Source organism: Solea senegalensis, linkage group LG3 (genome assembly GCF_019176455.1).
Source record: "Solea senegalensis isolate Sse05_10M linkage group LG3, IFAPA_SoseM_1, whole genome shotgun sequence".
Lineage (NCBI taxonomy): Eukaryota > Metazoa > Chordata > Actinopteri > Pleuronectiformes > Soleidae > Solea > Solea senegalensis.
Window position 1 is genome coordinate 29,547,668 of NC_058023.1, and position 13,460 is coordinate 29,561,127.

Here is a 13,460-nt window from a genome sequence, read left to right on the forward strand (position 1 = left end):
TGTCTCCTTGGTGACGACTGCATGGTCTCACAGTTGACACACCCTTTCCCCCCACAACCCCCCCTTCTTCTTCTTGATCTTCTCTTTCTTTTTTCTAAAGGAGAGTTCTTGATATTTTTTTTTCTGTTCATTTCATTTTAGACTTTAGTAAGAAAGAATACAAATGAAATAAATCAGAATATTAATTCAATCACTTTTTCTACTCCTATTTTCAATAAAAATTGAATAGAAAAACCAAACAAAAAGTTGATTTGTAAATACGTAATGTACAGTTTGTATCTGTAACTTGTCAGTCTGTCATTGGTGACAGAGTCTGTCTTGCTTATAACGCACGCTAACAGTAAATAAAAAAGGAAAAAGTATATTTAGACTGTATGGTCCCTTGAAAGCAAGTTTTAAATTAATATCTGATGTATATTCCTGTAACATTGCATTTTTATCTGAGGAATGATGTTATTAAAAAATTGCAAATAAATTGCATTTCCTACAGCCGTGGTTTTCACTTCCGTTCTTCTGTGCGCTGGTTCCAGACACATCTGGAATAAAGTTATCAGTTTATCACGTTGGAGCAGCTAAAGAAATTGAACTGGACCAAGAAGAGTTGTTTTCCACATGTCATTCTAGTCACATGACCTTAGAGTGAAGCTGGATGTTATCCTCTTATAATACTGTGCTTACTTTATGATATAACAGTGTCTCTGTGTGGCCCTGCGATGGATATGGTGACCAGGGTGTCCCCTTAATCCTATGTCAGATGGGATTGGCACCAGCGACCCTCGCGTGGAGGATAAAGTGTTTGATGATAAATGAAGCAATCATTTTTTATTCTCATCCAGACTGACTATTATAATAATATTATATTATGATCCACTCAGGGGTTTTAAGACCAGAAACAAATTCATAATTCACCTTTACAGCTTTCCTAACAACTCATTTTCTAAAAATCAATTGCGTCTACAAGCATGATTTAAAGTTTAAAGAATCCAAAGCAAACATGGAAAAAACATACCTTCTTTATTCCATATACTGGAAATCCCATTGCATCTTTCAGTGATAAACATCGGTGAGGATCATATGAATAAAGACATTTGCCATCACTATAATAATCTACATTGTTTTATCTGTTCTTTTGTACATCGTAAAAAAAGAAAAATCACATGTTAAATCACGTCAGGTTTATGAGTTGCCAAATGTCTTTTCAGATTCCCCTGCTGGGAGAATTCTCTCTCACAGTTTGGACACTTGAATGGTTTCACCCCGTTGTGGCAGAGCGTGTGTCTCTTCAGGCAGTTCAGAGTGAGGAAGCGCTTCTGACACTGGGAGCACAGGTACGGGCGCTCCCCTGTGTGAGAGCGTATGTGGGTGTTCAGGTGGCTCTTGCAGGAGAAGCCCTTCCCACATTGGGTGCAGGTGTACGGCAGCTCACCCGTGTGAGAGCGAGTGTGGAGCAGAAGCTCTCCTGAAGACAAAAACGACTTCCCACACGTGGTGCAGAGATAATTCTTCTCTCCTCGGTGCATCTGCATGTGTCTTGTAATGCCTGTTTTGGAGAAGCCTTTTCCACAGATGGTGCACAGGTTGGAGGGGCCGTTATGTAGGCGCTCATGCTGCTTGAGTGAATAATTACACAGGAAACCCTTGTTGCACTGACTGCAGGTGAATATCCGTCCTTTCTTGTGGAGCCGCTGGTGTTGATAATAACCGGATGAGCTGGTGAATCCCTTCTCACACTGGCTGCAGTGATGCCGGAAGGTGTGGAGCTTCAGGTGGGTCTTCAGTTGATTCGGATGTTCAAAAATCTTTTCACACGTCAAGCATTTAGTCTCTTCCTCTGTGAAGTTTTTGTTTACTGCTCGTGTGCTCAGAAACCTTTTATCCTCCCCCGCGGGCTCTTTCCGTCTCCTTCGTTCCTTGTTTTCCACGTTGTCATTCTTCTCCTTATGTTCCCGCTTTTTTTCCATGCAGTCCTTTTGTTTGTAAATCCCCTTTCGGTTCGAGACACCCTTCTTCTTTCCAGCGATGGAGTCATTCCTTTTCGGGTGAGCTTTGGCTTTTTTTACCAGTGTTTTTTTAACATTGGGGGGTGCTGCACGATGCTCACTCTGGATGTGCTCCTGCACCTTCCTCTTTATACGGTGAGCAAACGAACACTGAGGGCAGATGAATAAGCGTGACAGAGGACCTGGGAAAAAAATAAGACACGGCACGTTAGTATAAGAAACACTAACTGTATTTGGATCAGTTCTAGTCCACTGCTTTTGTCTAACCTGGTTTCTTTTTTGGCAACCAATCAGCTGTGGTGGAACTTATATCTTCCACTTCTAAATCCTCCGATGCCAGATTATCTTTCTCACTATCTTGGTCATCACCTTCATTGTAGACCTCAGTGAACCTCCCCACTCCAGTATGAGGAGGGAAGATCAGCGTGGACAAGAGGACATCTTCCTCACTACTTGTTGGAGCTGCGGCAGAGTAGAGGAATTAACATTTCACTCATTAGCATCACTTAAAAAAGAAACATAATCCATCTTCTCTCTGTTGAACTCACCTGTGGTGAGTGTGCCCAGCTCTCTGTGATGAAGCAGCAGGGACTTCAGGGCAAAAGGTTCTGACAGATGTTGTCCAAATTCTTCTGACACAGATGTTGTTTCTGTGAGCCATGCAGCTGTCTGACACATGTAGGAAATAAGACCAACACGTCTATAAAGCAGCACCATACCTAACACCAAATACACCAAATCAAAATTGTCATTGGAACATTTTCCTTCAGAATCCACACTTTTCATGGGACGTGCAGGTGTGTCTTTACTGTTTAATATGTTTGACACTTTTGTTTGTTTAGATTTGTGATGTTTGCACTGCTGTTAGAGGCACCTGTGGCAGATCTGGTATGGGCAGCAGCTGTTCCAGCCTGGACAGGAATAGAGACACCATCTGCTTCAGTCTTTGGTCGTAGTCAGAGCCATAGTTTGTAGGAAAAACTTCCTGCAGAAACAGCCAAAGCTTTGGGGTTTATCACTGTTTATCACTCTTCAGACTGTGCAACCGAAGAATACACAAAATACATTTCATCTTTGTCATAAATCAAATCTGTGTCCTGACACATTTCTCACCTGGAAAAAGTACTCCTTTTCAAAAGGAACATTCAAAATGTTCTGGACCAATGTGGCAAAATTGGTGTATGACGTCTTCAGAATTTCACCAGTGGTCTGTCAAGAATGAGGCAACAATAAAATAAGACAGATTTAATTTCACATAATAACCTAATGCTGCATTTCATAAAAAGTTGCTTCAGTTACTGCAGTAACAATTTGTTACACGCTATTTATGTGTTGACCTAAGTTAAAGTACATGATTTCTGTGATTTGCTTTAAAATCCCAGTACCTGGTCAGTGGTGCTCACGTCAGCACTACAGGCATGGATTTTATCCAGGTGGCTCTGGATACTCTGCAAACTGCCCACGCCATCACCACGACACAACTCCAGAACTAGCTGCAATTGGACAAAGGTAGAAGACAAGTAACTCATGTGATGACAACACAGCAGGGGACAGGCTGATTCACAACAATAAGTTAACAATATGTCTTTCTATTTTGATGCACCTTATGTTAACTGTAAATATTTCAATCCTGTAAGTATAGTGTGTTTGTTTTTGCACCACATGTCCAGGCTGTTATGACGACTCAGTGACATTTTCCCTAAACATGATAGACAGTCTCAGGAGTTTGACATCTCCACATTCATGTCTCACCTTTGCTCTGAGACTCAGGACGAGCTGAGCTCTCTGACCAGAACTCAGGAGATCCGGGACGATCTCAGTCACCAGACTGATGAAGTCCACCAGCTTATCATACTGCATCACATTGTGCTGCTGCACTATCTGCCACATGAAGGCAGACATTAGTCTCACTGGAGGCACCAGGAGATGTAAGGAGGCCGGAGGAAGAGTGGAACCTGCACACGACAATGAAAACAGGCGCTTTACTGTGAGGGAATATACGAATACACAGAGGCGTAAACGTCTATTTACATGCTAATAACACACTGCTCGCATTCACGAGAGCATTGGCTACCGTTCTCATACATCAACTGCACGTACTTGGCTGATATAAACAAGCAGTAATGTTAGCACACATTTAGAGTCGTCATCGGACAAACCTTTACTTTTCCACGCCATTTTCTTTGTCTAAAAACGTCCAAACATTGACGAAAGAACAACTTTGGCATTCATTCTACAAAGCAGGAAATGCGCGTAACACTTCCTGTTAAAGCGGATGTTGTGAACACCCTCGTCTTTGACTCCCTTCAAAATAAAAGTCGAGAAATTAGAATTAGATTAGAATACGCGAATGATATAGGATCTGTATAAGACATATTGGGAATATGAACATATTTGTATTACTTCATGTAGACTTAAAAAAAAACCACTAACAAATCTATCTCTCTTTCTATCTATTTTTGTTCTAATATTTAATACTTCTACATTAAGGATGGATAGGGGTTTCTACATAGTGCTACTTAATTTGCACACCATGTGTATCATATGTAACGGAAATACAAATTACATTTTAATACCCTTTGAAATAAAGTTTTATTGACAAAAAACAAACAAGAAGGTCATCAACAACCTTCCTCATTCAACAAAAACATTGTCCATTTTGTAAAAAAAAAAAAGTAGTAGTAGTACTATTATTACTACTACATTTATTCATGGTGTGTGTGTGAGAGAGAGAGAGAGTTATTGTTTGTATGTTTTTATCCTTTATATTAACATAAGTGCTACAAATTGAAGTTTGTTTGATTTCCAAAACACGTTTGGTGTCATGAAAACACCGGTGGAGAAAGAAAGAGGCACGTACGTGAAACTACAAACACACCCAGCTTTTACACGCCCAGTCAGTCACAGTCGGTGAGTGAGTGAGTCTCGCAGTCACCGCTGGAGGCAGCTCAGCTCTGACACCAGCTCCTCCGCGTCGACTCAGGACGAATATTAATAACAGAGAGAAAAGGCAGTAACTCATCGTCGTCATTATGCGGGCGAGTCGTTGCGTTTGCGCTCGCACGCTCGTTTTTTCCTACACATAAATAATCCGTTTGCGCGCTAACTTGGCCGCGACGCTCGGAGGGACTCGCGTCGCCATGGGAGGCAGACGCAGAGGAACACCTGGACATGATGAGGACTTCAGTTTCGTCAGTCCAGTTGTCAAGTATCTGCTCTTCATATTTAACTTTTTATTTTGGGTGAGTGTTCACGCGCTGTTTCAAATGGTATTTGGCACAGATTATGAAGTGTGGCGACCTTTATTTACTTTTCCCTGTGGGCAGGTTAATCATTTGTGTTTTCTTAGTAATCCACTTTACACTCACTGTTACTTACACTACCTGTTTGTTTGTTTGTTTCACTAAACAAACTAACTAGAACTCTTATAGACATACAAACAGTTAAGTATTTGTTTCTGTTTTCCGAAGTATGTTCTTCACTAAAGTGTGAAATCTAGATTTTCACACACTCAAACACTAGACTGTGGGGGCCTCAGCCGAAGAACACAAGGACCACTCCCAGGGGCCCGCTTGTTATTTTTTGTTATTATTATTATTTTTAAACCATTGAAAGTGTACCCTTTTTTCTTCTGGGGCCCCAACGTTCACCTGTTATACCTGTCCTGTCGGTTCACCTATGCAAACACACACACATTTTGTACAGTTGTCTTATAGATTCATGTCAGTTTTATCTATATATCCTAACTTTACAAACACAAATTTCCTCAAAGGGCTCTACAGTCTGTACAGCAAGTGACCCCCACTGTCCTTCACATCGTGTGAGGAAAAACCTCACTAAAACCCTTGTACAGGGGAACAAATATATGGATATGACATGTCTTTATTTTATAAAATAAAGACACACTGCATTCCCTATAGCCCTTTACCTTAACCTTAACCATTAACTAAATCTCGTAAGCTCACACCTGACATGAACCCAATTCTTAACCTATAAACAGCCCCTTAAAGATGTGACAGAGCGTGAGGTCCAGCCCAAAATAAACACACACACACAACCTAACCCAACCTTAATCAGAACTGCCTCAGAACCAGGTTTTGGTCTGCATGGGGTCGACTGGTCCTGACAGGTGTTTAGGCCAGAAAAGGTTCTCAAGAGGTAACATTCACTCTCACACACACTGCTTTGTTTGTCTGAGTTGTTCTGCAACTTTGCTGTTTCACAGAGACTGAAAGGTGGTCAACGGAGCGAATGAGGAAGTTAACAGCCCCACACACACACACACACACACACACGCATACACACACACACCAGGTGTGAGCTTCATGTCCACTGGACAGTGACCAAGTTACATTTTTACTCTGCAAATCAGCAGTGTTTCATCAGCTCCTCGTTAAATGCTCATCACTCATTAAAAAAAAATCCACACTGTCACTAAACTACTGTTTGTGTTTCATACCGTCTTTATTTCACCCGTCTATCTTCACCTTGTCTTTCTTTTTGTGTGTGAATACTGTCAGAAAATAACCTGATTGTGTGATAAACAGTAGATTAAAGGTTCCAATGTTAACAGTTCTAACTGAGTTGGAAATGAACAGTCGAGAGCAACAGTGGCCTGTAAACAAGGCAAAGTTCAAATCAGTGGGTTTCAGCTCTCGGTGTCTGGTGACTTCTAACATAAGGAGATTTCTTACACTTACACTTGCGGATTTAACATTCTGAGGTTTTCTCTCAGTGCAAAGACATTTCCTTCTGCACTCTCTGTACGGTGTAAATGTGTCAGCCGTGTTGAAGCAGCGTCAGACTCTTTGTCGTGAACATGATCAGACTTTGTAAAAACTTGAAGCTCTTCATTGTGGAATGTGTTGTTGCCATTTCTGTTGCCTCTGGCTACACTGAGCTCTTTTCTAGGTGTTCTCTGTAACCTTAGCAAGTCGGACTGCTAGCACTACTCATTTCCTTCAGTGATTTGATTTCTATATATTTCTATATGTCTATTACATTACATTACATGTCATTTAGCGACTTACAATAATATATACTACATATATATAGATATATTTTAGTTTCCAAACCAAGTTTGTTTGGTTATAAATGCTATTTTTCAAAGAACGAACGTTGTAAATTGTACAAAATGTGCAACTCTCACACTATTCAATAATCAGAGTAGTTACTTTAATGCACATTTTTGTTGAACTCTACACTACAGTCGTAGGGGGATCAAAATATCCAGCCTAGAAGTGCATGAGACAGTTTGAAGTAATTTCCAAGTTGTCCAGCAGAGGGTGCTGTGAGCTCAGCTTGGCCTTCATGTCCTCTTTGCTGTTGGCTCCTCCAATCAATTAAGAAAGAATTTAAGAATCAATATTTGATCTTTCAATCATTGTAAAGCCAGAATTTTCTTTTAAAAAGTCTATTTATTTATTTTACTTTACTTACTGCAGGCCTAATGGTGTTCAGTCAAACAGGAACTTTAATAACTAACTACTATAATAACTACTATGCATGCTGCAGAATTACACAGGGAAAAAAAAGGCTCTGCTCCAGGTGTCATGTGTTTAAGTCACTGTGGAACTAAACCTTTACAGAAACAGTCAGGCAGAATTTGGCTCGCCGCACTGAGAGGCTGCAGAGTCTGTGGTAACTGGATCCATTTCATTTGTGAGGGATCGCCATTATTCTATTGAGACTGGGAGAGAAGCCCTCACTGAAAGACTCTTTATTTATTTTATTCTTTCTTCTTTTTTAGAGAGAGTGAAGGGTTCAGAAAGCTGCCAGGTTTGATTTAGGCTAATGGACGCAGAGTCTCTCGCTCCTGACACTTGAATGTTGTGCTTGTCCTTAAGTCTGACGCTGAACCCACAAAAAGAACGAGCCTTTTCTGTGACTCAACTCAAATGTTCCTTTACCTCCTCCACATCTTTCCTTTCATCGTGATTCAGTGTTCTGCCACTCCCTTAACAAGTATGAACACAGAAATGCTCTCTGTGATGTTTGTGGTCTTTATTATTATTATTAATATTATTATTGTCTCATGCCTCGAGTGTGTTTTGAATTGAACGTATTGATGGATTCTGTTCAGGTGATCGCCCTCGTCATGGTGTCCATCGGCGTGTATGCCCGCATGATGAAACATGCAGGTAAATGAGTGTGTGTGTGTGTGTGGGAGGATCGAGTGTCAGGAGAACAAGACTGTGTGCTTTTTGTGAACAATGTGGCGGGAAAAATCTGTGTTTACCAAGTTTTAGGTTTGTGTGTGTGTGTGTGTGTGTGTGTGTATTTGTCTTTTCTGGTATAAACTCTGACCAAAAACCTGGTCCTAATGAGGCAGAACCTCATATCTGACGAGGTTTTTCAGTTCAGGGCTGAGATTTGAATTGTGCTTAGGTTCAGGTTAGGGTTAGGCATTGACTTATGGTTAAGGGTTTGGCGACTAGTTATTGTGGTTAATATGGTTAACTGCTACCAGGAGGGAGTGTAAACACAAAGAATGGCTCACCAAGTGTCAGAAGTGGAGTCTGACTGCCGCTGTATACACTCCAACACTCCCTCAGTCTGATGCTTCCACTGGACAATGTTAGATGACTTATGTTCTCAAAGAGTAAACAGAGGCAGAATAATAACGTCAACATGTTTGAACTCTTCTCGCCTTGTTTCCCTTGTTTCCCTTGTTTCCCTTGTCTTAACGACAGAAGCAGCTCTGGCGTGTCTGTCAGTGGACCCCGCTGTGATGCTGATGGTCGTCGGGGTTCTCATGTTCATTATCACCTTCTGTGGCTGCGTGGGCTCCCTGCGAGAGAACATCTGCCTCCTGCAGACGGTAAGTGAGACACGCGGCGTATCAAGGGTATGTTCTGTGTGTGTCTCCTTCAAACTCCGTGTGGAATTTCATGGAATGTGTCCTCTAATGAATTAACACAAACCAGATTAATTGGATTCTCTCTCCTGCTCAGTTCTGTATCTCGCTCACCGTGATCTTCCTGCTGCAGCTCGTCGCTGGAATCCTGGGCTTCATCTTCTCAGACACGGTAGTGGAAAACATTTTTTAAGGAGTGTTTATCAGATTTCCAACTACAGTTAAAGAGGTGAATATAATGCAGATATAGGTAATATTTTTGGTTAAAAGCAGACAAAGTATAACGACACCGTCATGAAAAACAATACAGAGGATTTAGTTTGTTTGTCAAAGATTGGTTTATTAATTGATTTTTACTGTATTTGATTTGAACTAAACATTTGAAGTAGTTTGAGTGTGTATCACAATTCTAACGTAATGATTCTTAGCTCTCATCTTAACCCTCTAACACCGAGCGTATCTCAGGCGACATGTTTGTTCAAAGCGCACTCTGCATGATCGTAATTATGCGACGGTTTCTGAAAGCTGGGAAGTTGCACGCCAAAGCCAACTTGTGGTTATTATGGTCATTTCTCAGAGTCTTTGTCACCACAGAGGAGAGTTTTTGGACATTGAGACAAAAAAACTCAAACTGATGTTATTATAAATATGTTTTATACTGTTTAAATTTCAAATTTAACACACATAATCTGGTTTTCATGTACAATTTAAAGCGTTTTTCTTCATTTTAAATTGTTAATACACTATTTTAACTTGCCGTAAATTGTAGATAACTGCCAGCTATTGAAAAGTTATTATATTATAAGACGGACATTGTGATGTTTAGGTGTTAAAGAGTTAATGATCATTTGGTTTGTTGATTTATTGATTTTGCTGTTTTCTCTCTTTTTTATTTTTATGTTATTATTTGTCATAAAAACATTTCTGATTTTGCTTGTAAAAGGAAAATGTGTCAATCTTTTGTGTGTATGTTTTCTGAACATGGTGCTAAACTTTGTTCTCCACACACTCCAAGGCTCGGGGTAAAGTGACCGAGATGATCAACAATGCCATCGTCCACTACAGAGATGACATCGATCTGCAGAACCTTATTGATTTTGGTCAAATGGAGGTCAGTGCAGATTAAAAACATCAAGTATGAGCATTTGCTGTGGTTTTTACAAAACTTCCCCGACACGTGTCTCAAACAAGTGTCTGTCTCTTCAGTTTGGCTGCTGTGGTGGCGTGACGTACACGGACTGGTCCCAGAACATGTACTTCAGCTGCAAGGAGAACAATCCCAGCAGAGAACGCTGCTCTGTCCCGTTCTCCTGTTGTATCATATCCAAAGACAAGGTTGTCTTATTACACGCTGTACTGATAGGGTTCACTCTGCGTGTGTGTGTGTGTGTGTGTGTGTTTAATCTGTATATTTATATCAACGTGTGCAGGAGGTTGTCAACACCATGTGCGGTCAGGGCGTGCAGGATCTAGAATACCTTAAAGCTGGAGATCACATCTACACCAACGGCTGCATCGATAAACTGGTCAACTGGATTCACAGCAACATGTTCCTGCTGGGCGGCATCGCACTGGGACTGGCCATCCCACAGGTAATCTGTGATAGTGAAGTTAACAGAGCAGAGATTATTATGGCAATGATAATCTTAAAAAAGTAATAATAATAATAATCTTAAAAGTATTTTTATGTCCTGACAACAGTCCTTACACTTTTAAGAAAAAATCCCAATATGTGATATAAGAGATCTGCTTTCATCTTTTTTAATGGAGCTAAACTATGGAACATCCTGCCTTTATGTTGCCTTCACGTGCTATCGGAAAGATGAAACTTTCCATTTGTGAAATGTGAAATACGAGTGCGTTACGTTCAAGTTCTTTTGTTGTTGGAGCGAAATGAAAATGTAAATAGATACAACATTAACATCTTGTATGCAATCAACAATACAGGAATTGGTGAAACATGGTGAATCTTGTCTTAGTCTTAGTAAGGTTGTCTCCACTCAGGAACTCAACACATTTTCTCCCAATTTCCAAATGAAAATCATGAAAATGTGCATTTTTGTCACGTTGCGAACTCGTATTTACCATAGTTCCGATTGCACATGAAGGCAGCATTAGCATCAGAGCAGCCAACACTCTTTTAAAAATGAAACTTAAAACAAATCCCTTTAATATATTTTTTTAATTAGATTTAACTATGTTGCTGCCATTGTTTTATTATATTGATACAATATTTTGTTGTGACTATTATTATATTTTGTGTAATACATTATTAGCTCAATTGTTTTTATTGGTTTATTTCTCTTTGGTTGTTTGTTTGATTTTATTTGACTGTGTAAAGCAACTTGGGTACCATCTTTGCCTGAAATGTGCTGTGTAATGAATTATTATTATGTTCAGTAGTCATACCAGTAGGCCAGTAGGCCATACCAGTAAAAATAATAACAAACTCTTTGTTTTGCGTTTAACGAAGTATCTTTTTACAAAACATATGACATTTCTTGAGGAAAAATAAGCGCAATTTCAAAAATATATTGCCTAAGTTTACACATGTGCATTACATCTTACACATCACAGTGGATCTACATTTAGTCACAGCTGACAAATATCATATTTCACATTACAATTAATCATCATTTTCACAAATTCATCCTGCGGGCCGATTTGGACCTTCTGGTGGGCCGGTTGTGGCCTGCAAGCCATAACACCACAAGGAGCCAGCAGTTGCATCCATCTGACGATCCCTCTGTTTGTCCTCTGTGTCTTTTCTGTGCAGCTGGTCGGGATCCTCTTGTCTCAGATTCTGATCAACCAGATCAAAGACCAGATCGAGCTCCAGAACTACAACCTCAAACACCGCACTGACCCCTGGAGCTGACCCCTGACCCCTGACCTCACCACACACCATACGTGATTCAAGCAGCAGCAGCAGCAGGATGGTACATCTTCATCGTATAAGTACAGAGTCTCATCCTCTTTGGATTTAAATAAGGAAACAGATGAGAACATGGCTCTCTGTCTCCCCCCAGTGGACACAGACCATGCTTTTACGTTTCAACCTTTCATATTCTCTAGTTGCCAAACTGAAGTTTGAGTCAGAAGATGTCCGCACGTTTATGCTGCTGCAAACGTTCACTGAAAAGGGAAGAATGTGTTCTTTTATAAAGTTTTTAGCAAATTATATGAACATTAAATTACTGAATTACTGTAACCACTGGTGCGGTGAGGAGATTCTGTCATTTTCTGAATTATAATTTATTTTTTATTCACATTTTAGATATATGTATCATATAATGTGTGTTTGTATAATGTTTTTACAAACATATATATGTATATATATATATATATATATATATATATATATACATATATATATATATGAAACAATAGAGAGGCCAGCATAGTGGATACATAAGATGTATACATCTACTGTCTATGTTTTTTTTTATAGTGTGTGTTTACGTGAAAGGCGTCCTCCTGCCCTTGTTACAGTATAATAAAGTTTTTTGATATGTTTGATATTTGGTCGTCCCACTGAGACCTCAAACTGCACATGATGTCATTTCCTCCTCCTCACTGCTGTTGCTGCAGAGCTGGTGTGTGTGTGTGTGTGTGTCTCTTTGTGTGTTGCCATTGTAAACAAATGTTTGCCAAATCACTCAGTTTATAATCCCTCCATATGTTGTTGTTGATGTGTTTTAAATCCTGTTTTATTCTGCTCATCCTTTTGTTTGTTTCTTGAAGAGACAGAGCGACGTGGTGGGGACTCCCGGCTTTCCCCAGATTTTTGTGAACGTCTGAATTGCGAGCAGACACGTGGCTGGAGATAATCTCACCCTCCCTCCTTGTTGTTGTGATACAGTAACAGTTAAAGTTTGACAAAAGACACTTGTTGTGTCTGTGAATCACGGCCACAGCTGTAAATGACAGCAGTCAATATCGCTCCAATACTGGTCACTATCACTGGATCAGATATTAGACAGATAAAAATGTAAAATCCGATACAATCCAAAGAGAGTTTTAAATATTGCAGACGTCACTGTGCAACAGGCTGTAGAAAAAATGTGAAGAAAAGTCTGAAAAGCATTTTATCTGAGTCATGTCTTCTTTTTGGCAGAATATTTCTTACATACAATAAATGACTCAGCACAAACTGCTTCAAGAAATGTAAAATCCAACGCAATCCCAATTTAAAAATTAGAAATAAAAACCAGCAAAAGCATTTTAGCTGAGTCATGTTATGGGCTGTCTGTCTTCTTTTTGGGAGAACAATACTTTTTACATGGAGAGTCGTTTCTTTGAAGTGACTCGGCACAAATGCGTTGTTAACTTCTACAAGAAATGCAAAATAAAAAGCAAATAAAAATCAGCAGCAGCATTTTAGCTCTTTATTTATTCTTTTTTTTTACACCATTGGAGAATTATGAATTTTAAATAGTTTGAAGTGACTCGGCACAAGTGTGTTAAATTGTGTGTTAACTGGTCTACAATGACAGTATTGGACATAATAATTTGCTGTAGTCTTGTGTGTGTGTGTGTGTGTGTGTGTGTGTATAATAACAGTCCACAAACTAAACATGACATTTCTGTGTGGGTCTAAATCC

General features: G+C 39.7%; 2 protein-coding genes across 3 annotated transcripts; one reads left to right on the forward strand and one right to left on the reverse strand.

Annotated features, from left to right (window-relative positions):
- Positions 1-995: 995 nt before the first annotated feature.
- Positions 996-4,274, reverse strand: LOC122765953 (zinc finger protein 436-like). The gene is made up of 8 exons (XM_044020451.1): positions 4,160-4,274; positions 3,753-3,955; positions 3,386-3,493; positions 3,114-3,209; positions 2,875-2,985; positions 2,549-2,669; positions 2,268-2,462; positions 996-2,182 (listed from the first exon to the last, which is right to left on the reverse strand). The coding sequence occupies exons 1-8, from the start codon at positions 4,176-4,178 to the stop codon at positions 1,161-1,163; spliced, it is 1,875 nt and encodes a 624-aa protein (XP_043876386.1). The 5' UTR covers positions 4,179-4,274; the 3' UTR covers positions 996-1,160.
- Positions 4,275-4,896: 622 nt separating this feature from the next.
- Positions 4,897-12,375, forward strand: tspan33a (tetraspanin 33a). 2 transcript variants are annotated; one of them, XM_044021496.1, is made up of 8 exons: positions 4,897-5,242; positions 8,083-8,140; positions 8,693-8,820; positions 8,954-9,028; positions 9,872-9,967; positions 10,063-10,191; positions 10,287-10,448; positions 11,633-12,375. In XM_044021496.1, exons 1-8 carry the CDS (start codon positions 5,141-5,143, stop codon positions 11,732-11,734), a joined length of 852 nt encoding a protein of 283 aa, XP_043877431.1. In that variant the 5' UTR covers positions 4,897-5,140; the 3' UTR covers positions 11,735-12,375. The 2 variants fall into 2 exon arrangements, with proteins under 2 accessions (XP_043877431.1, XP_043877432.1); XM_044021497.1 differs by having other exon boundaries at positions 8,696-8,820.
- The last annotated feature ends 1,085 nt before the right edge of the window (positions 12,376-13,460 follow it).